The following is a 25,798-nucleotide window of genomic DNA, read 5'->3' on the forward strand; positions in this document are numbered from 1 at the left end:
AAAATGATTCCATTTACAATGGCACCAAAAACCATAAGATACCTCGGAATGAACCTAACCAAAGAGGTAAAGGATCTATACTCTAGAAACTACAGAACACTCATGAAAGAAATTGAAGAAGACACAAAAAGATGGAAAAAATCTGGCAGAATCATAAATTTAAAGCTAGATGGGGCCTTGGAAATCATCTAGTCACTTCACATTTGAGCATGCAGAAAGGTAAAAGACTTGCCCACAGTCACCCCACTGGCTGGTGGCAAAACCAGAATGAAAACACAGATTCCTGACTTCCTTTTTAATATCTTTGTGTGGCTTTTCCCATCACTGCAGGAACTGTGGGATTCCAGTTTTCAAATGGGGACTATTGTTCCTAGTCCACTGTCTGATACCCACCTTACAAGTATTATTTTTAAAAGCTCAAACATTCAGCTAAACCATGCCTGCCTGTGGTGAACAAGTGGCAGGAACCAGGGGGTAGGGAGGGGTGTCAAGTATTATTCAATAGCTGTCCGATCCAAGCAATGCGTTTCACCCCGGAGAGAATAGAGGCTAACCTGACACCTGTGTGCGGGCTGTGGTTCACCCCCGGCCCACACGGGAGCCAGGTTTCATGGGTTCCCCTGCCTGCATGCTGCCCCAGCCTTTCTCTGCCCACCCCACCGCCGCCCCCCATTTCACCCTGCATTAAGAAGAGCAAGGGCAGCCAAGTGCTCAAAGCAAGACCACTGACCATTTTTCCATCTCAACTAAACTTTGGGGTAGCTGAGAAGACTCTTCAGAAGAATAGATCCATTCTGCAGATCTCAGGATAGAATCAAACCCATCACAATAAAACTCTATCATAATAATGACTATTTGGGGGCCATGCCAGACTTGTCCCCAGATAAGTTTCCAACTCGTGTGACTCTGGTCGTGTGCCTTTTAAATGCCTTTTTCTTCTTTCTCAATCTAACAAATTCTTGCTCTTCCTTCAAGGTCCATCACAATGTCACATCCTCTTTGAAGACTTTTCTGACCTTGATCTTAGAGTACCTCCCATGCCCCCTCTAAATTTAAGACTTTTTCTACCCTGCTCCTAGAACACTTTTCACCTACCTGTACTCCAACTTATATCATAGTGTTTTGTGATTGTTTATTCAGATGTCTGTCTCCTCAACTCAACCAAATATTTGCTCCTTGAAGTCAAGGCCCATGTCTTATTCATCTTTCATTTCCTGCAGCCCCACAGTGTCTGGCCTAGACCATAGGATACCAAAGAGAGAGGATGGGGGGGGGGGCGGCAAAGAATAGAGGGACAGAAGAAAGGCCCTTCTGGACTGAGAGCAAACTCTCTGGGAGAAGTGAAGTTTCCCTGTGCCTGTGCATGCCCCGAGCTACCAGATGACAATGTACTCTCCAGGAGGGGCAAGTCTCAACCTTACTGTGCATGAACATCATGAGGCATGTTGTTTAAAATGTCAGTTCCTGCCTCCCCTTCCCTGCATCTACTCTGATTTATAGATGTGAGAAGGGGGCCAGAAATATGCTGTGTTCTTCAGATGGTCTACAGGACACTTTGGCAAAACACTGGTTAGCTGATTTCAAGAATGCAAACAAGGTAGGGGCCAGGGGAGGGTGCAGACTCCAGTCCAATGTACTTACGGTGCTGTAGACAGTGCTCCACAGCCTGCCCTGTTTCTCCAGAATCGCAGGGAGCTGGAAGCTCCTCGGAGAGCCATCTGTAACCCAACCCGACTCACTCATGCCCCAGTCAGACAAAGGCAACATGGCATACCTCTTGCTCCAGAATATTTGGCAGACTTTGGGCTCATTAAGGGCACATCCGAACATTTTCAATCCTAGCATGTTATTTGATTATTCTGGGCTGTGGAACAGCCACCCAGGATCCTAGTACCAGTGATGGTCTGGCTCAGGAGTGTGAGATGGGGGCTCAAAGACCTCCAGCAAAGCAGTGACTGCGGCCAGTGACACCGTCATGGGCCGACCATGGGCCTCCGTCAGGCTGCCCATCCCTCCCAGCCTCGGCAATAATAGTGCAGTGCCCCCCTGTCGAATCATGCCTACCCTTGAAACTGCCTCATGCTCAGTGCCAGGAGCCACCTCTAAGAACCTGAGTAATAACGGAACCGTCACCTCCTTGGAGAGGGCCATTCCCAGCATTCTCGGCCCCCGAGACCTTCTCTACGCTCTTCCCACTCCTGCAGACCCACCTGAGCGGATCACAGAACTGAACTGTAGGAAGATCTGACAAGTGCTGAGCAGAGCATGTCACACTCTTTCACATCACAACGTATATTTGTTTCCCAGAAGACGATCATTTTACATTCCTACTCATTAAGTTACTATAATTATACCCACACGGGGTATAATTGATTTTAATTTTCACTCTGAGGTAGCTCCAGGTTACAGCCGTGAGTCTCTCACCTTGGAGAACTCTCTCCCTTTATTTAGCATTTAAATGAGTATCAAGAGGGAAACACAAGAAGTAATTATGAGGAGAAACCAAGTGTTGAAAGGGGCAACTTTTGACGTGCTCAGAGGTCCTGACAGGGCAGTGCATTGTTCCAATTGACTACGTGGGAATCCAGCTGGGTGGCCCAGGGAGCAAGACGCCCTGACAGTGATGAACTGTGCAGCTGTACTCAGGGTCCCAGCCTTCCTTTCTCTGCTGGAGTTATTCAAATGTGATGCTTGCCCATGGCTCTGTAGCCTCTGCTAATGAACCAGCACGTATTTTAAAAATCACACACATTAATTACTCTACCTAAAGTTTACAAACAAATGGTAGTAACACTACAATGGCAATTGCTCCCTCTTTTTTTTTAACAATTTTAGTGTGTTCTATTTGTAGGTCCACTGTTAACCTTTCAGAGTCCAGCCTCCTGTTACTATATGTCCCAAAAGACAGTACATATTTTTTCATTTGTGTTGAACGTCAAACTTTCCCCATGATGTGCAGATACAATGAGTGCTTGTTTCCACAACTAAGCTATGATTAGGGGTCTTTGCTGGATAAAATGGAAGCATAAGTCTCCATTTATTTTTAGATGGTGAAGATTCTAGAAGTAGTGGGATGTATTCTATTTGAGTCTCGAAACTGTGAGGTAAATTACACAACTAAATAATCAGTTTACTAAGGGAATTACCACTATAGCCGATGGTAGAATACACACACACACACATATGCATCACGTAGGATTCTGATGTTAGCTGCCCCATTTCTGTTCTCCCATGGCTTCAGTATTATATAATTATCTGGTTACTTGTCTCACCCCCATCCCTAACTTTTAACTTTTCAAGGGCATCTGTATAAGCGCTAAGGTTAATATCTATTGAACATTTGAAGATGAAAAGTGTGGTCTTGGCTAAGTCCTCATTTTGAAACTAAGGAAACTGAGGCCTAAGACATCAGGTTACTTGGCCAAGATCATAGCAGTCAGGATGAAAAAAAAAACAATTGCATGTGTCCTAAGCAGGAGACTTTTCAATGAAATCAAAATATTTATCAAATGTCCCCTATCAAAAGTCTTAGTTTCCCTCATACACTTGGATATGAAAGGATGTGCTTTTAGTCTGGCAAATACACCAAGAAGATAAGTCATTTTGCTTTGGCCTTGCCCTTTGCCTATCTCATCTGCAGAGTGCTTTGTGTAATGATCCAGGGGCGTGACAAAATATCAGAATTCAGGAACAGACAGATGTAAGGCCCAGAAGACACACTGGTGAAATTCAACCAGTTAAGAAAGCTCTGTTGCCTGGAATTGGACAGGGATTCTTTCACAAAAAACGCCTCCCCTGCTTTTGAATTAAATTACACTAAACTGGGAGAGACCAGTTCCCTGTTCTTTTATGTGGTTTCAGGTTTTCCCAGGAATCTTGCATCTCTCCCCATAACTATGCTCCTTGCCAGGAACGTGGTGGATCGGGGGTCAGGTTCTCCCCCTCGGAGGGCTCTGAAAGGCTCAGGTCCACGCATTGTAATTTAAAAAAAAATGTTTTTCTCTTTTCAAAGTGTCTTTTCAAAGACTTGTAGGCTTGTGGGAAGAATTGTCATATTTCCCCCTTCATGTGTTTTTTATCCTCACTTCTTTTCACGTGGTACTAATTCCCTTTCTCTTACTGTTCTTCCCCCTCATCTGGTTTCCCATGTAATTTGGAGCGTTCATTTTCTGTTTTCTATTGAAAGGGGAAATGTCACCCTAGAGAAATCAGTCCAAGGTGATCCTAGCTAGTCCTCCCCGCACAGATCAGACTTTCCAATTCACCCCAAACTCCAATTCTTTGTTAGGTGGATTGGCTAGAAAGGCCCCCATTGCCTCAGGACACAAAACATCTGGTTTATTGTGCTTTGAGATAGGGAGCAAAGAATTCCTTTCTGAGCTCAATCAGCCAGCTCCAGGAGCAGAGCCCACCTCACCAAGCAGCCCACAGCAGCAAGTGGGACCTCTGCTGGGACAGCCATGCATACCTGCAGCCCAGGCGGGTTCAGCTCCCCTTCCTCCCCTTCCACGAAGTGGAAGGAACAGTGGATTGGGACTCCAGAAGCCTCGTTCCTCAGTGCTGTTTTGCCACCAACTTGCTTGGGAACCTACGATAGACTCCTCCACTTCTCTGGGCCTCAGTTTCCTCAGCTGTAAGAGGAGAGGGTTCCTCTAATAGCTGCTTACCAGAAACAGTAATTGATCTCATCTCACTGAGTTGTTTCATCTTATGATACTGATTTACTCTACCTTGTGCTGTAGAATAAATTGTTGTCATTCCGTTCTGTTCTCATGTAGAGTAACTAAAACCGTACTACTCCCTCTCTATTCTTGGCTAAAGTAATGCATTGCAAGGAAACTCTATGTTCTAAGCAGTCCATCAAGTATACATTTCCGAGCTGGTGGCTCAGTTGGTTAAGCGACTGCCTTCGGCTCAGGTCATGATCCTGGAGTTCCAGGATCGAGTCCCGCATCGGGCTCCCTGCTCGGCGGGGAGTCTGCTTCTCCCTCTCCCGCTCCCCCATCTTGTGCTCTTTCTCTCTCTCACTCTCTCTCTCAAATAAATAAATAAAATCCTTTAAAAAAAAAAGTATACATTTCCCAAGAAGCTGTCTCAGTTTACTTATTCATCTAGTTATTATTCAGAAATATTTATTGAACAGTGCACAGACAGACAGTGTACTTAAGGTAGGGATACAGTGATGAGCAAGACAGATATATAGTATTTAGGATCAAACAGTGCCAAAAGAAAAACAGTTACATAAAGAATGGTCTAAGCTAAGACAGACACAAAGAAAAGCTTTCTGGAGAAAGTGATGAATAGCCCAGGGGAGGTTGGAAAGATGAATAGGAATTAGCAAGGTGAACAAAGGAGGATGATGTCAGATGGAATGGAGTATATTATGAGGAGGTCCAAGTTTACAGCTGTGGCCCCAGCTTACTGGGATTTTATGCATATACTTATATAAGCTCAAATTTTAAGTTATATGCCTAGCAGAAGAATTTCTTTATTTTCAGACAATAAGGGTTTGTATTCTTAGGACAATGCCAACTATGGAGATTAGTCAAGACTAAGAAATAGGCCTAGAAGGAGAGGAACTTTCAGGTGTGAAATACAGCAGTGATGAATGGCACAGCCCTGCATATGTAAAAATTCCTGGGCTGTAAACACTTTTCTTAGTCTTTGAACTGCCTTGAGTGAGAACAAGAACTGGATCTTATTTTGACTTTGGGTGCCCAGAGCATAGGACAGTGCCTAACACTTAGGGGTGTTCACTTAATGTTGGTTGATTGTTTGATTGACTTGTTGGTTAATTGGTTTGTTTAGTTGGGTGGATGGATGGATGGATGGATGGATGGATGGATGGATGGATGGACAGATGGATGGGAGGATGGAAGGAAGAATGGATAAAAGGATGAATCTGGCTAGACAGGTATATAGGTAGGTGGGTGGGTGGGTGGTTGGATGGGAGAGAGAAGATGTAAAGTGTCTAAAGTGGTGTCTGATACATAATTAGAATAAGTTCTAATTATATATTTCTATTATCTTACAGCATAGAAATACTTTATTTTCCATATTCACTAAAACACTAAATTCCCACTCATTAACCTATTTTAATATGTTCTTGGAACAGTGTTTTTCTCAGGATAGAAAAAATATACCAATTGTTTCACATTTGTTTTATTTGTACAGAGAAACTAAAATACAGGTGCATTATGCATAAAATTTAGCACCTAGGTAACACTGCCTGCAACCAGGCAAGCAAGCCCAAAGCAGTGACACCCCTCAAGTTTCCACCAACCCCATATGCACTCCTTCTCCTTAGAGTCTGGTAGTTGTTTTGGGGGGTATTTTGCCAGAATGCAACAGTTTTTGGAAGATACAGGAAAACAGGCAGGAGGGCAGTTTCCTATGGATTCATATTGTTTAAGACATGCTATTTGGGGCTAAGAGACTGTCCTTATCCATCAGGGGGTTTCACAAACAAGATGGGTGGATGCCAGGACTTTGTGTCACGGCCCAGAGATCTTGGGACTTCAGACTAACTGGCACCAGGGAGCTGAGAAGATGTGGAATGCTGGGATTCCGATGACACCCTGGGCTCTGTCCATTGAGACATCACAGCAACTCTTAGGGGCCCACGAGAACCATCATGTGTCCAAGTTCTGCCGGTATACAGACCCGAGAATGAGTGCCCAGCAGTGGTGATGCTTCCTGCCCTGCCTGGAACCGACGTCCCCAAGTGCACTTTAGGTCATCAGCCATCAGCTGTGGCCAGTCATCCTGTGCTTACTCTTCTTCATATTTCCTCATCCATTGGCCCTGAATGACTCATCATGTGGAAGAGAAAGGACATGTAATGACCATCTGTAGTCCCAACAATGTCACCCAGGGCCAGTGGGCAAAACCATTGCCAGTCTTCTTATGTCCGCATCATTCAAGGCTTCAGCAGGACCACTAGCTAAGTTGATTTAAAAAAAATTTTTTTTTTTTATTTATTTATTTGAGACAGAGAGAATGAGAGAGAGCGAGCACATGAGAGGGGGGAGGGTCAGAGGGAGAAGCAGGCTCCTCACCAAGCAGGGAGCCCGATGTGGGACTCGATCCCGGGACTCCAGGATCATGACCTGAGCCGAAGGCAGTCGCCCAACCAACTGAGCCACCCAGGCGCCCGCTAAGTTGATTTAAAGAGTAGCTGTTTTTAATAATAATTACAGCTAATCCTAGATTATTAATAATAATCATAGTTGTTAATAATGATCATAATCGTCACCACCAAAATCAACCTTTCCTGAGCCTTTGCTGTGTTTGGAGCACTGCAAACTATGTTCGCTCTCTGTTTGAATCCTCAGAACAGTCCTGAGATTTAGCGTCAAGTATTAGTTTCCCAAACACTAGTACTACTAGATACTCATTGGCCTCACGTGGTCACAACTATGTTTGGAAAATGCTGATACTTCTAAACCGTAATGTAAATTTTAATTCTCTAAGAAAGGGATCTCTGTCGAATTTTTTCAAGCTTTAAACATAGAACAACTGGAGGTAACATATTATAAGGAATACCAGTCTGAAACTGGAGTGGATGGTATAGAAGGGGGTCAGCACAAGCTATGCTTCGTGTCCTGCGAGTAGTCTAAGAACAACTGGGAAGTAGGTGTGAGTCTAAACCATAACAGCTGGATTTGGTGTGACTGTCTTTGAAAATGGTCACTCATAGTGTACCGAGGATGGCCTGGTGAGTCCTGAGAGTTGCTGAGGGGGTGTTTTTAGAAATGCGCCCCCTGCCCCATAGCACTCCAAAAAGTCTGCCATGTCACAGGAGCAAAGAGCTCCGTCTGCGCCAACACCCGGTCATAGGTGCAAGGTGAGGAAGTCGGGAGTGAGGACTTCGAGCCCATTCACATGTTCACAGGCTGCCCTGCTGCTGGTCATCGCATTCCCCAGGGGTCCGGAAGGCTCCTTCCTGAGTGCAACGCCAGAGCCCAGGACCAAACTACCAGTCATATTTCCATCCCAGGACCAATATGAGCTCTAATTTCTTCTTCCGTGCTGTTTGCTTTCTGTAAATTCACCTCCTAAAATATACCCTTTATACCACTTTTCCTGTGGATATCAAAATATTTCAAGATACAAGCCTGTTTTTGCAGCATTTACACATCTTCAGTGCCACCTCATACTTCCTCCGCCATATGCCACCGAAGAACTGCCCTTTGTGATCAAAATACTTCCAGCTTATGCTTAGCTCTCTGGTGATTTGGTCAAATTAAAATGACCATATGTTTTTTCATTGTGGTGGGTCAGAAAATGATTTTTTTGCCATACACATAAAGGTAGTTTTAGTTATACTCAGATGTCAACCCTTCCTAAGATTAGGCCTTTCTTTGAAAGCATCGTCTGCATAATCGTTAAAGTTAATTTATTCATTAAATTATATATGCATTCATACATATAAAATGATGCCAGGCATGGATCTGAGCAATTTACAGCTTACAACTTAAATTGCACATTTAATCATCTCTGAGGTACCTACTATTATTATCTACATTTTATGTTTGAGGAAATGAGGCACAAAAAAGTTTAGTGACTTGGCATAAGGTCACCTGGCTGAGAAGGGTTGGAGCAGGAATTTGAACCCAGACAACTTAGCCCCAGAGTCTTCTCAAACTAGGAATTCTTAGCAAACAAAAACCTTTCACCATTTTTAGAGTTTATTTGCCATTTCTATGACCATGGGGTTTGATAAGCACACAGCAACACATTTTCAACTGAAATAGCACATTGCCAATGACCATGTTAGCTTCTTACACACGCTACAGGAGATGGTGACAAACCTTTAGTTATTGATAAAAATAAAAAATGGAGCTGTATTTCATTTTTATTATGGTAAGACTGAAGTAAAAAAAAGTTAAACTAGAAAAATTTTCAGTTACCTCAAAAAGAAGCTCCTCTATCGCAAATCATTATTGATATATTATAAAATCTAGATTCTTGTAGCTATATTATACATATTAAGATGGAATATTCTGGGTCTAAATGAATTTATTTAAAGAAAATCTATGTTATACAACCATAGTTAGTCTTTATTCTTTTGGTTCCTGTTACAAACAATAATATCTATGATAGAAACAGTACTTTTATTTTAAAACTTTTATTGCTCTTGGCTCAAGGTCAAAATCTCTTCAGAGATTTAACCTAAATCATGTGTTTTTATGGAGTAATGTTCTCATGTATTTTGGGAAGATTTTAATTCATATCAGTAAAGGCCATTAAATGCCATGTGTTAGGCTCCATGGAGAGTGAATCCTTCCTTAATACCTGTTAGATGAAGAGTTTTCATTTCCAATAATGTTACTTAACCACTTACTATACACACCTGAGAGTTCTTTAACTATAGCTATGAGATCCACAGAAGACTCTCAAACTTTATATTCATCCAGTTTCTAGTTATGTTTAAAACTTACCTCATTTTTTTCCTAAGGTAAAGACCTCCTTGTACAAAATGAAACTGATGCAAACTGGAAAAAAAAAATAGTTGTTGTTTCTCTGTAGCAAAAGTTTGCTTTTTTTCTCATTCCAATCATAAAGGTAATATAATTAAAGGAATTTTGAAAGATAAAGAAATACAGACATTGGTCTATTTCCTCACATTGATTTCCATATGCATTTGGATTTTTAAATATATTTGAAAACATAGTACAATTATAATTTTGTATCCTACTTTTTTTACATAGCATATTCCAGCCATGTTATTGTATATTCTTTTTTTTTTTTTTTTAAGATTTTATTTATTTGACAGAGAGAGAGAGAGTGAGAGCAGGAACACAAGCAGGGGGAGTGGGAGAGGGAGAAGCAGGCTTCCTGACGAGCAGGGAGCCCAATGTGGGACTCGATCCCAGGACCCTGGGATCATGACCTGAGCCGAAGGCAGACGCTTAATGACTGAGCCACCCAGGCGCCCCTATTACTGTATATTCTTCACACACATCGTTCTTGATTGTTGCTTGAGTGTCATGCTTATTTGGCTATTTCCTAAAGTTAGGCTATGCACAATATATTCCATTTTTAATATTAGAAATAATGCTATGAATGCCATTCTGTATTTAGGTTCATTTCCTTAGGATAGATTCTTAGAAATTGAATTACAGAACCTTAAAGATATTAATATTTTGAAACTCTTGACGCACATGTCCAAATTACTTTCTAAGATGATTTTAACAATGTATGTTGTCTGACAATTTCCTGCCTATATTTGATATGCTTTTTAGTGTGTGTGTGTCTGTGTGTCTGTGTGTCTGTGTCTGTTGGGGGTGGGGGTTTGGCTTGTACAGCCTGGGAGAGCATGGATATGGACCAGATCTGTTGATGCATAGTGGAAAGAGCTTGAACCTGCAGTCCACAGACCTGGATTTTTCTCCTGTTTCTATAACTAACTGGCTGCGTGAATCTGTGCAGCTAACTTGCCATTCTGCTGTTGGTAAAATGGGAAGATTGGACCAGACCAGACGCATTCACTTATTTAGAAACCATTGTTGAGTGCTCTTGATAGTTCTTTTTGCCAAAGAGATTAGAAAATATGGATGCAGAAAATCCTTTCTCAGGACATTACATCCTCCTGGGGGACAAATATGTGGAGGCAGAATCACACAAAATTTAGGAATAGGAACTATGGAGCTGATCCTTCGTTCAACTCTGACTTATTCGTTGTACAAGCTTGAGTAGTGAAAGCCCTCTTGGCTTCGGGTTCCTCATGTATGAAACGGGAATAATACCTATGTCATGAGACAGATTAAATGAGGCAGTGGTTAATGTGCCTGGCACAATATGTACTCCAAAATGGTTAGGACTAGTTTTTTCTATTTTGTTGCTGATGTCCTTCTAATACATTTTGTAAGGTTGAAGTGGTGGGGAGCATATTGCTGAGGCATGGCTTCACAGAAACATATCTTGTGTTCAGAGAATGGGTCCCAGATTCTGAGCACTGACACAATGTGGGAATCAGGAAGAGGCCCAGCCTGTGAGGGAGGTCAGAGACACCAGCCACATCCAAGGTGCTTTCTGCTTCTAACAGGGCTGCTGTGGCCACTTCACAGAGGTGGAATGGACACCCCACCTAAAATTTGGTTTGGTGTTGGAACTGAAGATGCTGCATGCCCATCAGGAGGATATGAAAAGGGTAATTACTCACATAATGAGGTTCCCTGGGGCAAGCAGGACAGACTCCCCAGCAGGTTTAAAAATGGCTGGAGAGAGTTAGAAGGGACAACTAGCTTAAGGTGTTAGGGTGGCGAGGGGGAGACTTGCATGGTTTTGACCTCACACTGGCCTCAAGGGAGGGGCATGCACGCCTCCTGAATGACTTAAAAGCTGTCAGCAATCAAATACCAAAAATGGAGTTGGACTTTTGAGTATAGGGGATATGGTTTTATGATGGCTGAAGAAATCTCAGTGGCTTTCTTCCTTTCTGAAAAGGGAAAACAAACAGTCTTTCTCTTGATCCCACCTCTCCCCACCCCTTCCTGCTGCTCCCCTGGCTCTCGGTGCTCCCCAGCCCTGGTTCTACAACATGCCACTCCAGTTGCGCTCCTCCCATTCTCTCTCAAAGCTTCTGCAATCAGGTCGCCCCCCATCACTCCTTGGGAACTGCTCCTGTCAAGGTGGTCACTCACTCTCATGGTGCCAAATCCTGTCGTTCTTTCTTCGTCCCCATTATACCTGGCCTATCAACAGCATTAGATATAATTGATCATCTCTCCAGTCAGCTTCCAGAATATCAAATTTGCCTTCTCTTTCTCTTTGGCCAGTTCCTTCTGAATTTCCTAACCTCATAATAGTTGAAGTGCCCCAGGGCTGGGTCCTGGGGCCTCTGCTGTTCTCTGTGTCCACTACTCCCTTGCTGTAAATCCATCTCCCCATGATAACTCCCAGGGGTACGTCTCCAGCATCTATCTCTCCCAGAAGCTCCATATTTCTTTTCCTTTTTAAAAGATTTTATTTATTTATTTTTAGAGAGAGAGAGCAGGGGGAGGGGCAGAGGGGGAAGGAGAAGGACAAGCAGACTCCGCTCTGAGCGCAGAGCCAGACATGGGCTCAATCTACAACCCTGAGATCAAGACCTGAACTGAAACCAAGAGTCAGAGGCTTAATGGATTGAGCCACCCAGGCGCTCCTGGAACTCCCAAGTTTCCATGTCCAGCTGCCTACTCCATATTAAACACAGCAAATGGAGTTTTCCTGACTTTCTCCCTTACTCTTGCCCCTTTTGTGATCTTCTTTCTCTCATTTATTTTTTTTAAAGATTTATTTATTTATTTTAGAGAGAGAGAAGTGCACTCGAGTGAGTGGGGGGAGGGGCAGAGGGAGAGAATCCCCAAGAGGACTCCCCGCTGGGCGCAGAGACTGATCCCACATTAGATCATGACCCTAGCCAAAACCAAGAGTCAGATGCGCCACTGGCTGAGCCACCCAGGTGCCCCCTTCATCCTCTCATTTCATGGAAACTTTATTTAGTTGCTCAGGCCCCAAACTATGTCGTTATCCTGGAGTCCTCTTTTTGTCTTATACCTCATATCCAACCTGTCAGCTAATCCTATGAACTCTGCCTTGAGAAAATATCCAGAATCCGACCACCACTCACCACCTCCACCACTCCTTCCCTGGTCCTAACCACTGTCTTCCCTTCACCTGGATTTCGGCAATAGCTTCCTAGCTGGCCTCGCTGCTTCCTCCTTCACCCTCCTATGGTCCTCAACACAGCGGGCAGAGCAATGCTTTTAAAAGTAATTCAGATCATACCACAAATCCACTCAAGGCTCTGCAGTGGCTACTCACATCACTCCGAGTGAAAGTGGGAGTCCTTACACTCTCCTGCAAGGCTCTGGGTATCTCGCCTCATCTCCTAGTACACACTACTCTAGCCACTCTTCATCTTTGTTATTTCCTGAACATGCCAACGTCACTCCTGTTTCAGGGCCTTTGCATCTCCCGTACCTTCTGCCTGGAAGGCTCTTCCTCCAGATATCAGCATGGCTCACCCTGTCACCTCCTGCCAGTCTTCTCCCAAATGTCACCTTTTCAGTGAGCCTCTCCTGACCATCCTGCTTTAAGTTGCACCCTCCTTTTCTAGTCTATATTCTCACTTTATTTTTCTTCATAGCACTTATCCCTTCCTAGAATAATCTATAATGCCCTTATTAGTTTTGTTTATGTCTGCTCTCCAAGAGAGCGGAGATTTTTGTCAGTTGTTCACTCCTCTATCCCACTGATGTGAAACAGGGTCTGATATATAATCAGTGTTTAATAATTGTGGAAGAAGGAAGGAAGGGAGGGAGGGAGGGAGGGAGGGAGGAAGGAAGGAAGGAAGGAAGGAAGGAAGGAAGGAAGGAAGGAAGGAAGGAAGGAAGGAAGGAAGGAAACAACTATGAAACATTCCAAGAACAATTATATTGCATTAAAACAGAGCTGAGGTCAAAGTGGATGTGGTCATTTCACACCGAGCTTTCCCTCTGGAACACCGGAGCCTACATATCAGCATGACAGTCTGTCTTCCCAGAACAGGCAGTGACTGGTAGAAGTGTCCGCATGACCACACATACTCTGGCATTCCATCTGGGAAGGAGCTACGGGGTTATATACTTGACATAAGGCTGGCCAACATACAAATTCGAGGACCAATTGTAGAATATGGAGATCCCGGTCACCCCTCATACAGAAGACCAGAAATAAACTGAGATTCACATTCGGAATTTGCAGGCATCCGTATTTCAGAAGCGCTGGGTTCATAAATAGCCCCAGGAGCTCTACTGGGTGGTATCAGCCACACAGCTGTGAATGGCGTCAGAGACTGTTCTGTTTGGGTGATTGCTCACTGTAAGAGCCCAGTAGGGGATTTGAGCTATGTTTAGTGAAATTTTGAAAAGCCATTTAATCGGGGTCTTCGTCCTTCGCAACATAGGAGAGTTTGCATGCAGAAAACAGCCGGGCAGTTCGATCTTTTTTTCTTTCGACAAAGGTGCGCCTTACCCAGGAACTTGGTGGGAAGGCAGCTTGAGGCTCTGTTTGGCACATTCTGCTCTGCAGATTGCCAGGCTGCAGTAGGACGAGGAAATGTAATTCAGCAAACCTATAGCCTCTGTCGGCAATTTCTCAGGCTCTGCTGAGTGAGCGACAGCGGCGGGGAGAGGGTAAGAGAGTACACTTGGGTCCTACTGTACAGCTGGGCGCCATAAGCCAGAAATTGAGCATCTTTGACTTTTGTAATAAAACCCATAAGGCAATCATTTTGGGCACCTACTTCTTTGGCCCGGAGTGTAAGGGAAGGTACGGGACAGCGAGGAAATACAAAGGAAAGGAAAGGAATATGGAGTATGAGAAGAGGAGGCAAATCGCTGCTGGGAACTTTGTAATAGCAGCTTCTCCCTTGAAATGTGTACTGTTTCTCTGGGCCTTAGTTTTACAAAAGGTTACCTAAAATATTCTAAAGCAATTTTAAGGCACGTGATTCAACAAATGCTCCATTCCCTCACAAATAACCCTGCCAGACCATCTTTAAACTTGGCATTTAAGAAATCTAAGAGTCTTGAAGTTCTTGTGTAAGCAAATGGATGACGACACTGATGTATAGCTCTCTTTTTCCCTCTTTTAAAAACTGCGCAAGAACAAAGCAACAAGAGCTACGTGCTGAAATATGTGAGATGCTTGACACAACCAAGTCTCTCTCTTAACACACAGGATTTTTGGTGCCTGTGAGAAACATCAGCAATTAGCCAAAACCGTTGACTTCCGCCCCCATTAAACAGCCGGAGAAGTGATGCAGGAAGAAGGGCAATGGTAACTTTACACACTCAGTCAGCCCCATAAGGATCCGATTATTTCTTTGCTTCCAAACAAGGTGCTTGGGTCCATTTTAGAGACCCCACAGGCCCTTCAGGTTGGGGTGAACGCTGACTGCTGTGGATGAAGGGAAATGAGTCGTAAAAGGCAGCGAGACTGGTCCTTCAGCCCTTTCGTGTCTCTTGGATCGAGAGTAGCCTTCTGTCCCTGGAGAACAATTGGAGTGGCAGCCGGGCATGTTGTGCCATCAGAAAGAAAGGCCCCTTCTCCTTGGAGCAGAGCGCAGCAGTTTTGGAGGTCACGGGCAGTTTTAGGAGTCATCCAGGGCGGCCGTCAATCCCCGATGCTTTGATGGACTCAGACGAAGCCAGAATTCTGCAGCTCTGACCCGCACCTGCACGTGGGCAGGAGAGAGGGCAGGGTCCCACCCCGCTCCCTCTCCTTTCTTTAGCAGTCATGGGGATGAGCTTGCAAGTCAGCCGCACCCTTGTGTTGTCTTCCTCCTCTTTCGGGCCTACAAACCACAAGCAGAGAATATAGCAAACAGTACCAGAGCAGTTCTTAGGAGGAGCAAGGACGATTTATCTGGCACTGGTAGTGTTCAGAGTGCATGGGAACAATTAGGCTAGGCTTAGTGGCATTAATAAAAGAAAACCATCCCTTTGATTATCATTCAGGAATTTGGGCTTATTTCACTTAAAATTTCTGGTTTTTTCACTTGCCAACAGGAATAGAGATATAGGATGCCACAGCAGAAATCGTCATGCCTGCCTCATATCCATCCACCAATCCCATATATGTATATGTGTGTGTGTGTGTGTGTATATATACTATACACATGTGTGCATGTCTATATTTTTATATTTTTCATTTTGTGCTGACCAAATGCCTGCAGCATTTTACTGAGTGTCTCTGGGCAAGATTTAATGTCTTGTGGCTTTGCGGAAATAACATGCAGCCCAGACTCATCAGCCAACTCCAGAAGCCCAGGCATATGTCTGGGAAGTAAACGGAGGATCTAAGAAAAATACGAGAACACAATGACTCTTTGTAAAATTGTGAGTCATTCTGAGGGAAGGCAAGGAAAGTAGAAAGACTGCAAAAATGGTGGGTATTTATTTTCGTGCGATGGAACTTTCGTGAGTGCCAAGCTAGCGTTGGTCCCATGCTAATCACTGGAGACGTGTTCATAGAAGGACTTTGGGGAGCGCCCCATTGTAAAAGTTTCTGAGGAGCCCCTAGGCACTGAGAGGAGAGCTGAGTCCTTGTGTCAGTGAGTCATTAGCAGCCACCACTGCTAATCGGCTACCACTCAAGTGTCAGGGATTCCCATGGGAAGAAAATCAAGACACTGGATTCTGTTCCCCTGCACATGCCTGTTAGGACCTCAGTTTCCTTAACTGTAAAGTGAGAATAATGACACCCACTCTACCTTCTTCATAGAGGAAAGATAAAATATAACGTACCCCGCAAATATATGATGCTACTCTTAATATTATTCCAGTGCCAAACCTGGTTGTGTCCCTTAGGGCCTGACCCTGCGGGTTCTCCCTATTTCCAGGGCCCCAACCAGTGACACGAGAGATCTGACAGCTTCATCAAAAGGAAACCCAAAGTGCATGGCCTCTGGATTTTATATCCGGGATTCACAAGCGTAAATTGACTAGATAAATAGGTAGTGATGATGAGAAGCCTCTACAGTGGTCCTTTGACCTCAAGATACTTTATAGCCACGGACATTCATTCATTCATCCCTTCAGCAAAATTTAGCGAGAGCCTGTTTTGTGCCAACTTGGTGCCTGGTGCGAGGTATGACCCTGGGCTCTTATCTGTGCTGAGAGCACACACAGCACCTGACGTCCTAAAGCTCGCAGTCTAGAAGGGGTCATGGACAATAATCTTAAAAGCATACCAATTATTTATGGTTATAAATTCTCAAGCTGACAGGAGGGAAGGGATGGGAGGCAAGGCTGGAGAGGTGGCAGGAGCCTACACAGGCCCCTGTAGGCCATGGTATGGAGTTTTGCTTTTAGCTTAAGAATGGAGGTTTTAAGTACCACAGTGGGAAGTGGGGGGGGGGGGTGGCATAGAACCATGATCACATTTTGTGTTTGAAGAGGTATCGATTCCTTTGTGGGAGGGGAGGGTGTTCCATAGCATTTAGCCCTTGGATACCTCCGTCTTCTCTAACAGTTCCCCTGGATTGAAGCACTTGAGATTAGTACAGCAGCTTTCAATGCCAGGACTGTATTAGAATCTGCTGGAGGATTTTTTTTTAAAGTTTGGGGTCCGTCCCCAGAAATTTGGATTTAATTGGTCATAGATGGAGCTTGAGCGTGGCTTTTGTTTGCTCTCAGGTGATTCTAAATATCATCAAGGTTGAGACCCATAGATTCAGTGGAAAGCACAAACCGGGTCCTTAAAGTGTGGAACCAATATCAGCATCACCTGGAAACCTGTTAGAGATGCAGATTCTTAGGCATGATCTCCCACTGACTGACCCAGAAATGCTGGGGCTCGGGCCCTGCAGTCTGTGTTCGCACAAGCCTTCTGGGGGTTCCGAGGCTGGCCTCAGTGTGAGAAGCACCAGCTGTGCAGAAGTGTCCCAGGCAAGAGAACCCGGAGCTTGGATCTGATTCTAGGACTAATTGTAGAACAGCCCTGTGACAGGGTGGGAGTGGAGGGGGCACGAAGCATGAACTTCTCTGACCTTCAGTTCTCACCTATAAGAATAGCAGGCAGGACTGGATGAGCTCAAAGGTGGTCTATGATGTTAAGGATTTATTATCTAGGCACACTAAACCCAACAAAGTTTTTATAATGTACTTTTACAAACTCCACATTTTTGTATGAATGAAATAGAAAGTAACCATTGTAGGAAACTCAGAAAGTACAGAAAAGAAGAAAGAAGAAAATAAATGTCAATTACAATTACTTCACACAGAGATGACCACATAAGCATATCTCCAACAGTTTGGTGTGCTGGAGATGTTCTGGTGGGTTTTCTTCTGATATTTTCTGTGTCATCTAATTAACAAAAGTGGGAATCATACTATATATGGTTCAAGAGCCTACTTCTTACCGAACATTATTATATCAGGAACATATACCTTCATCATTAAAAGTTATTTTAATCATCTTTGTTAATTTATGTAATAATCCATTACATGTTTACACCATAATTTAACCTCGCCCCTCTCCTGGATGTGTAAGCCTTTTCTCATTTCTTAATATTATTGTTACGATGAATATCTCTTTATGTATCTTTTCTATATAATTCGTCTGAAGATCTTTCTTTCTTTTTTTTTTTAAGAGAGAGAGGGCAGGGGAGGGGCAGAGGGAGAGGGAGAGAGAGAGAATCTTAAGCAGACTTCACACCCAGCGTGGAGCCTGACTCGGGGCTCGATCTTATGACCTGAAGCCATGACCTGAGCCAAAATCAGGAGCCAGATGCTTAACTGACTGAGCCACCCAGGCGCCCCATGTCTGAAAACCTTCTTAAGAGAATCCTAGAAATAGAAGCATCGGATCAATGCACATGAGACATTTGGTACATTGCCAACTTTGTTCCCCAGCCACGAGCTACCTCCTCCAAACACCAGCCATCTATCCGAGAGCTCTGGCCAGCATGAGTAGCACTGATTTTCATTTCCTACACTGCCACGAGCAACAGCTGCAGGGTAGTATTTGTAGCCAGGGTATATAGCTCAGGCTGTCACCCCCTAAGGGGGACTCGTACTCAAGGGACAGAGAAGCAAGAGGGGCCCCAGGAACACAAGAGCTGGGGCTGACATAGTGGAGAGAGACTCTTTAGGGACGGATTAAATGCAGAGTGGAATTTCCTTGAAGTCTGTGGAAGAATGTCAGGTTGATGATAAATCACCTTTTCTAGAAATTGATACTAATAAGGCAGAAGGTCATGGTCCCCAGAGGTGGGGCTGCCTGAGCCAGGTGAAGAGGGGCCCTTGGCTGGATGAATTTCTGAGGTCCCCGCTGGGCTTATGATGCTAGATGACTAAAGTCAGCACAGAGGGAAGGGTATTCCTCTTTCTCCCACCGTCCCTCTCTCCTGGGCACTTTACATGCACACCAGCCCCCCAGTGGGCTTCAGTCTTCCCACATCTGTCTGCCCCCTGACCCACCCTCGCCCCCCTTGGCTTCATCTGACAACCTTCCATAGCCTTCTTGTTACCTGATTCTTTCATGGATTCAGGATCCTCCTCATAGAAAGAAGGACAGTGAGAGGCCATAAAAAAATAGAATCCAAACCCTTATTTATAAAAAGGAAAAAGGATGTGGTGAGCTTATTTCACTATTTATTTATAGCCCCACCTACTTCCAAAAGTGTCTTAAGTAGCACGTGCTTTGGAAGAGGTCTCAGGGAAAACAAAAGTCTCCTCTTTAAAAAGCAGACCAGGGAATCTGGGAGTTGCTAATGGTTAATAGCAGGGAAGAGAGTAATTGGGGCCTTTAACCCCTGGATATTTTTTAATGTGGACATTATTTGAATGAGGCCATTTCCAGGGTGATTAAAAGCATAGATTTACTGTATATCCAAAAGAACTGAAAATAGGTGTTCAAACAGAAACTTGTTAGCACTACTCACAATAGCCAAAAGGTGAAAACAGTGCAAGTGTATATCAACAAAATGGATTATGTCCATACGATGGATTATTATTCAGCAATAAAAATCAGTGAAGTAGTGAGACATGCTATAGCACGGATGAACCTGGAAAACATTTTCCTAAGTGAAAGAAACCCGTCACAAAAGGCCAGATATTTATGATTCCATTTATATGAAATATTCAGACCCGGGAAATCCATGGAGAGAGCAGAGTAGTGGCTGCCAGGGACCAGAAGGGGAGGGGGATGAGGAGGGACTGCTTACTGAGTATGGGGTCTCATTGTGGGTGATGGGAATGTTCTGGATAGTAGTAATGATTGCAGAGCATTGTGAATGTACCTAATGCCACTGAATTGCTGAGTGTTACACTTTAAAATGGTTCCAATGGTAAATTTTGTGTTATGTGTATTTAATCACAATCAAAAATAAACTTGTTCTTAGCAAAACAAAAACAAAAAAACATAGACCTAGTTAGTTGTACCTGTGTTCTAATCTCAGCTCTACCACTTACCAGCTGTGTGACCTTGGGCAACTCACTTACACTCTCAGTTCCCATTTCCTCATGTGTAAAGCGGGGATAATTATAACAGTACCTACCTTATAAATCGTAAATGAGTCAATGTATGTAAAGTACTTAGTATAATACATGGCACACAGGAAGCATGCTGTAAAGATTTGTGTTATTAATCTAACCCAGGTAGGGGCACCTGGGTGGCTCAGTCGTTAAGCGTCTGCCTTCGGCTCAGGTCATGATCCCAGGGTCCTGGGATCGAGCCCCGCATCAGGCTTCCTGCTCAGCAGGAAGCCTGCTTCTCCCTCTCCCACTCCCCCTGCTTGTGTTCCCTCTCTCGCTATCTCTCTCTCTGTCGAATAAATAAATAAAATCTTTAAAAAAAAAAAAATCTAACCCAGGTATTCTCTACTATGGGCAGTTTTGCCCCAGAGGAGAAACTTGGCAATGTCTGGAAAGATTTTTTATTACTACAGTTGGGGCATCAATGAGTAGAGGCAGGGGACACCACTAAATATCCTACCATGCACAGGACAGCCTCCACGACAAAGAATCATCTGGTCCCAAATGTCAGTAGTTCCAAGGTTGAGAATCCCTGATTGAAACAGAGCAGGTAGGGAAAGTTGCTTCCTCTAATGAATGTGTAGACAAAAATAGGTCAGACAGAAATTTTAGTTAGAAAGGACAAAGTATCAAATGTCCACCGTGTATAGAGAACACACATCAGTCATTGTGGGGGATATAGAAGAAACCAAGGTGCTGTCCTTGAGATACTTGGGTAAAGAAGAACTCTGTGTGATGGAGTTCTTTAAGAGGGAAATTTTACCAAGAGATGTTTGTAATCATTTTTCCCGTAGTAAGAGGGTGATCTGGGGTCATCCACTACTCACAGTAATGCTCACTCAAATGCAGCCCTTCTGGTTCCTTGTCAAGATGCATCTTGAGTGACCAGCGTGTGGTTCCTTCACGTGTCTGAATGTGTCTTGTGTCTGGATAAATTCTATGGAACAAATATCTGAAAAAAGAAACCACTGTCACAAATAGAAGTAAAAATTACTTGTTACAAGTAAAGGCACAGACAAAAGAGAAAACATTAGATTTCCTTGTCTTCAACCACCCATATACCAAAAGGAAAAGGAGACCCTTTTTGCCCACTTTTGTTTAAAGAGTTTTGTCATTAGATTCTAAAACCATACATCCATATAATTAGCCTAGTTTAGTTCACAGAGTCCATTTTACACAGAATGGCTCACCATCAAAAGGTCTCTATGGACCGGCTAGCAGTGAAGGCTTGGGAAGGGACCCTATTCCTTCTCTCTGTCTTTCTGCCTTTAGGCTAAGGATTACAAGCCTTTCAAAGATACACCATGCTTCCACTCAACCCCTGTGAGTGGCAGATGTCCTTTATGATTGAGCAATGGGAAGGAGGAGTCTGGTGGGGCCCATCAGGAAGGCACATCCTTGGAGGTTTAGGTCCTTGGAAGCTAACGTATGGTGATGGGGGCTCAAAGGATGGGCAGGAGACCCTACCCTATAAGTCACCTTTGCACAGTTTCCTCCGCAATGCTCGCTTCCCATAGGTACAGCTACTTCTGGCAACTTAAATTTATTCAGTGCCTACTATGGCAAGGAATTTTATTAGATACTCATGAAGGGAAAACAGAGGTGAATTAGACATAGAGCCTGTCACAGTGACTTCTCAATAGGGCAGGGACAGGTATAAATCACTCTAATATAAGATAGAAAGGGACAAGTGCAATCAGAAAATGCATGTGTGAAGATACTGTGGGGCAAGAATGGGAAGAGGGGGCAGACCTGGCCAGTATTTCACATAAAGCAGGACGCAACGGCAGGCTATGGCACCACCTCGGCTTACTTGGTGTTGAGGAACACGGGTGCTGGGTGCAGATATTTGGGGTTCAAGTCCTGGGCTGTGCCACTTAAGCCAATGGGCTGTCCTTAGGCAGATTGCCTCACCTCTCGGTGCCTCAATCTCTTCATCCAAAAAAATGGGAGTAAATGTGTTTCTCATACACATGAGCTGAAAAGTAAATGCATTAAACATATTCTGAATGTCATCTGGCACAACATAAAATGATTGTGCTTAACAGTTCAGTATAAAAACTGGCTCTTAGGGGAGACTGGGTGGCTCAGTCGGTTAAGCATCGGACTCTTGGTTTCGGCTCAGGTCATGGTCTCAAGGTCATGAGATGCAGCCCCACATCGGGCTCTGTGGAGGGTGTGGTGTCTGCTTAAGATACTCTCTCACCCTCTCCCTCTGACCCCTCCTGGCTCCCCCTCTCAAAAAAAGGGAGGAAAAAAAATGGCTCTTATTATCACCAAAGGTAACAAGGATGATCTGCAAGGATGCACTTCTGAACCAAGGTGGAATGATGGTAATTGTCAGGAATAAAAAATTCTACAGGCAAACACCAACCTTGCATTATTCTTTACAAAGCTGCTTACAGGGGCTGGAATGTGGGGCCCTGTCTCAGTAGAAGCCAGGATGGCACCCGTGGACTGTGCCTCCACATAATGGTCCCGCTATCGACACCCTCCTCGTTTTCTAGTTCCAACAGCATTGCTTTTATTGTCTGGCATTAGCTGCATTAACCCTTTTCAGCAGATCAGGAGTAGTCCCAAGACTGCTACAGTGAAGAGACTTGGGACCAAAAACTTTGGTCTCAAGGGAGACCATCAAACAGATGATGCTTTTAAGAACATGGGGAGAATCGGGCTTGGCCGCTAACAGAATGAACATTGCAGATGTCATATTTAAAATAAAGGCAACTTCGATGTTTTGGTTTTAGTTAAGGAACATTGTCTTGTCTATGTGTGTGCGGGGATTGTTGAGAGTTGGAGGGGAGAAGAGAGACTGGAGAGTGTCTTGGAGCAAGACATCCTCCTCTTATGTTGAAACTCTGGCTACAAAACTCAGAGCTAAAATGCTGTGCTCTTTTTCTGAGCCCCATTCAGTGTTCAGACTGCTCTAATTTAATGCATGCATAAGAATAAAAATTAAGCTTCAAGAGCTAGGGCAGATTTTTTTTTTTTTTTTTTTTTAAAGAGAGGCAGGCTTTATCCCTGTGAGATTAAACAATCATCAGGGTCTAAAGGTTTAATCCGCTTGAGTTCAGCCCAGGATGGGGTTCAGAGCCCCAAAATAATTGGATGCAGCCCCAGGCTTTGAACATCAGAACTAGTTGGTGTGTGTGTGTGTGTGTGTGTGTGTGTGTGAAATGTGCAAGCAAGCACGCACGAGAGGTCTCTCCCGTGGCAGGAGGAATAAAGCTGCCTGCCCCGCCACCTCCACCGCGTCCTCAGCTTGTGGGGATTGCTGTGCACATGAATGTGTGCTATTGTTCCAGGCACACGTCGGCCTGGAGAAATAGCACAAAACAGCCCGTCCCTATTCAGAGGCAGAGCCCCCTCCATCACTCAGACCAGCCCTCCCAGGTCACATGCCGGAGGCCTCCGCAGACAGGACGCAGCTGCCTCGGATCTGCAGCCTAACATTAGCCGCGGTTCGCAAAACCTGACAGCACCGAGCCTTCACAGGGGCCACTAGAAAGATGTGGGGTCCGGGCACTATGTTCTCCGAGGAACGCTGGCTGGAAAATGAGAAAAAGTGTGCCGTGGTTCGGAAGCCTAAGCCAGGCCGGAAGCGCCAGGAGCTGCTGGCCGTGGCCTTGGGGGTGAAGGTGGGAGTCAGAGGTGGTTTTCTGTGGCCCCCTCTCAAACTCTTTGCCTGTTCACAGATCTCATCCCTGGTCCGAAGGGCCGCCCTCACGCACAACGACAACCACTTCAACTACGAGAAGACCCACAACTTTAAGGTAAGCAAGCCTCTGCGCTCTTTCTTCTGTTCTTAAGGGGCAGGTGACGGTTTCCTTCTTGTCTTTGACTGTGAAGTCATGAGACAGCAAATTCCTTGGCTTCCACATCTAGCTACGTGCATCATGCACGTAACACTGTTGCTTTGTGTCAAACTGGAGACCTCAGACGGCAGTTTGCTTGCTGCTGACACCTAGAAACACCTCTGTGTGTGTTCACTTAGTTCCGGAGCACTGGGCCTGTTTCCTCTTCGTATCGCTCGTCCAGCGAACGAACAGCAGAGCGTGCCCGTCCCCGGCAGGGAGAGATCTTCTGGGGGAACGTCGAGCAGTACTTTTCCACGCAGAGTGGCTGTAAAAAATATTGCTGTCTCTGAGCAACAGATAACAGTTGCCCATTTCACAGTCTGTGTTTCGTCTTTGTTTTCAGGGATGCTAACCCCTTTGGTTTATGTGTAGACAGCTGTGAAAGCAAATGATGACAGGAGATACCATCCAGAAGATTTGTGTGCGCTGCGGGTACAGGGGGGGCACCGCGACAGCCTTGAGGCTGCTCCCCAGACCAAGCAAAAAGATGCAGAAAGCCGGAGGGAGCTTTAGTGGCGATTGCCATGTGTGTTGAAAAACTAGAAACACTGCTGTCTTCATTTCGGACCAGCACTTGTAAAAACGGCCTGCCATCAGAAATCATGGCCTATTTCCTTTGACCTAACGTGTATTTCAAGAAGGGCCGGAGGAGATTCTGATGCCAAATTGCCCGGCCAGGGATGCTGTTGAGTGGAGGCGAGATAAGATGGAGTTTGAGGTTTTACCCCAACAAATGGGCTGACAATTTGGAGAGAGTGGAGATGAAAGGATCCAGGGAGAAAAGAAGAGGCAGGGGCAGCAAATTGTGAATTGCCTTTTTTTTTTTAAACTCCCTTCCTTTAGTACCAGTAACCCGAGTAACTGTTGGAACTAGAAAGCCCTTTGTCAGAGGTGACCAGGGAAACCTCTTTTATTCTGTCGTTTTCCAGTTCTTCATGAAGGACAAACATGTGTCTATTAACTATACATTCGTGTCAGTTCGGTCTGTTTGCCCTGCTGCTGGTTTTAGAAAGCGAGCAGCTCGAGCATTTGCATGCTATAATTGAGCCGAGGAATGGAATTATCCAGCCCTCCATATTTAGCATGAGGATGAAGAATTGCATTATATAGATCCTCATCAATGCCAGGGCTCTTGATATTTCTCCCATTGCTGAAGAGGGACAGGTCTCATTGGCAGCACAGAAAGCCTTTATGCTTTTTCTCTTTTCTGTTTTATGTATGTACCCTTATTAATTTTTTTTGCCTTAAGAAAGTATTTTTCTGACTTTGGGTGGAAATCCTGATTCTTTGCATCCTGTGGATGCACCACCATGGATTGGGAGGAGGGATCTTCTTGGACTTGCAAATTCTCGTCCTTCCTCTTGAAAATTCCAACTCTTCCGGCTTTAAGATGCAATTGGAATTATGCCCTTCCTGAGATATGTATTTGCATGGGGATAGCTTCTCCCTCTGTATACTGTGTCTGAGCTTGTGTGCAAAACACACAAGCATATTCAGTTGACTGCCACTTCCAAAACTGACTTCAGTTTTTTAATCTCAGATCTCTGAAGGGGAAACAAAGACATTTGAAACAAAAAGATAATTAAAACTAATTTTCTTAAATAGTGCTGTTGCTAACACGATCTGTATTAATTATTTATCACTGGGATCCATCAACAGCTTTTTCAATGTTTGCTTGAAAAGTCGGTATCTATTTGGTGTGATCTCTTCTAACATAGCTATCGAGAGAAGAAAAGGCAGAGAGCAGACACGGTGTTAGAGGAAAATATATAAGCCAGACAGAGCATTTCTCTTCCGAGTTTTAAATAGACGTCTTTGAGACATAGCAGACCCTTGAGTCTCTGTGTCCCTTGATTGTGGCTTTCAATGGTACTGCTCGTGCCACTGTCCTTAAGAATGAGTGGCAGGGCCAGGAGGGGGTGGTTCCCTCTG

The 25,798-nt window shown here is 44.4% G+C and overlaps 1 protein-coding gene and 1 long non-coding RNA gene across 3 annotated transcripts in view; one reads left to right on the top strand and one right to left on the bottom strand.

The window, feature by feature from the left end:
- CHN2 (chimerin 2) overlaps window positions 1-25,798 on the top strand; it is a 296,459-nt gene that overhangs the window by 232,859 nt on the left and 37,802 nt on the right. For both annotated transcript variants that reach the window (XM_035020820.1, XM_035020818.1), the window contains one exon: window positions 23,705-23,782. In XM_035020820.1, the coding sequence (XP_034876711.1) occupies window positions 23,705-23,782 (78 nt within the window). The remainder of the gene's footprint in view (window positions 1-23,704; window positions 23,783-25,798) is intronic.
- LOC118020918 lies at window positions 15,238-22,092 on the bottom strand. Its single transcript, XR_004682052.1, has 3 exons — window positions 21,823-22,092; window positions 20,837-20,961; window positions 15,238-15,325 (listed from the first exon to the last, which is right to left on the bottom strand). It is a non-coding gene; the product is annotated as an uncharacterized LOC118020918 (long non-coding RNA).

The sequence above is a fragment of the Mirounga leonina genome, unplaced genomic scaffold, assembly GCF_011800145.1.
Source record: "Mirounga leonina isolate KUSES-001 unplaced genomic scaffold, KU_Mleo_1.0 Mir_174, whole genome shotgun sequence".
NCBI classification, from domain to species: domain Eukaryota; kingdom Metazoa; phylum Chordata; class Mammalia; order Carnivora; family Phocidae; genus Mirounga; species Mirounga leonina.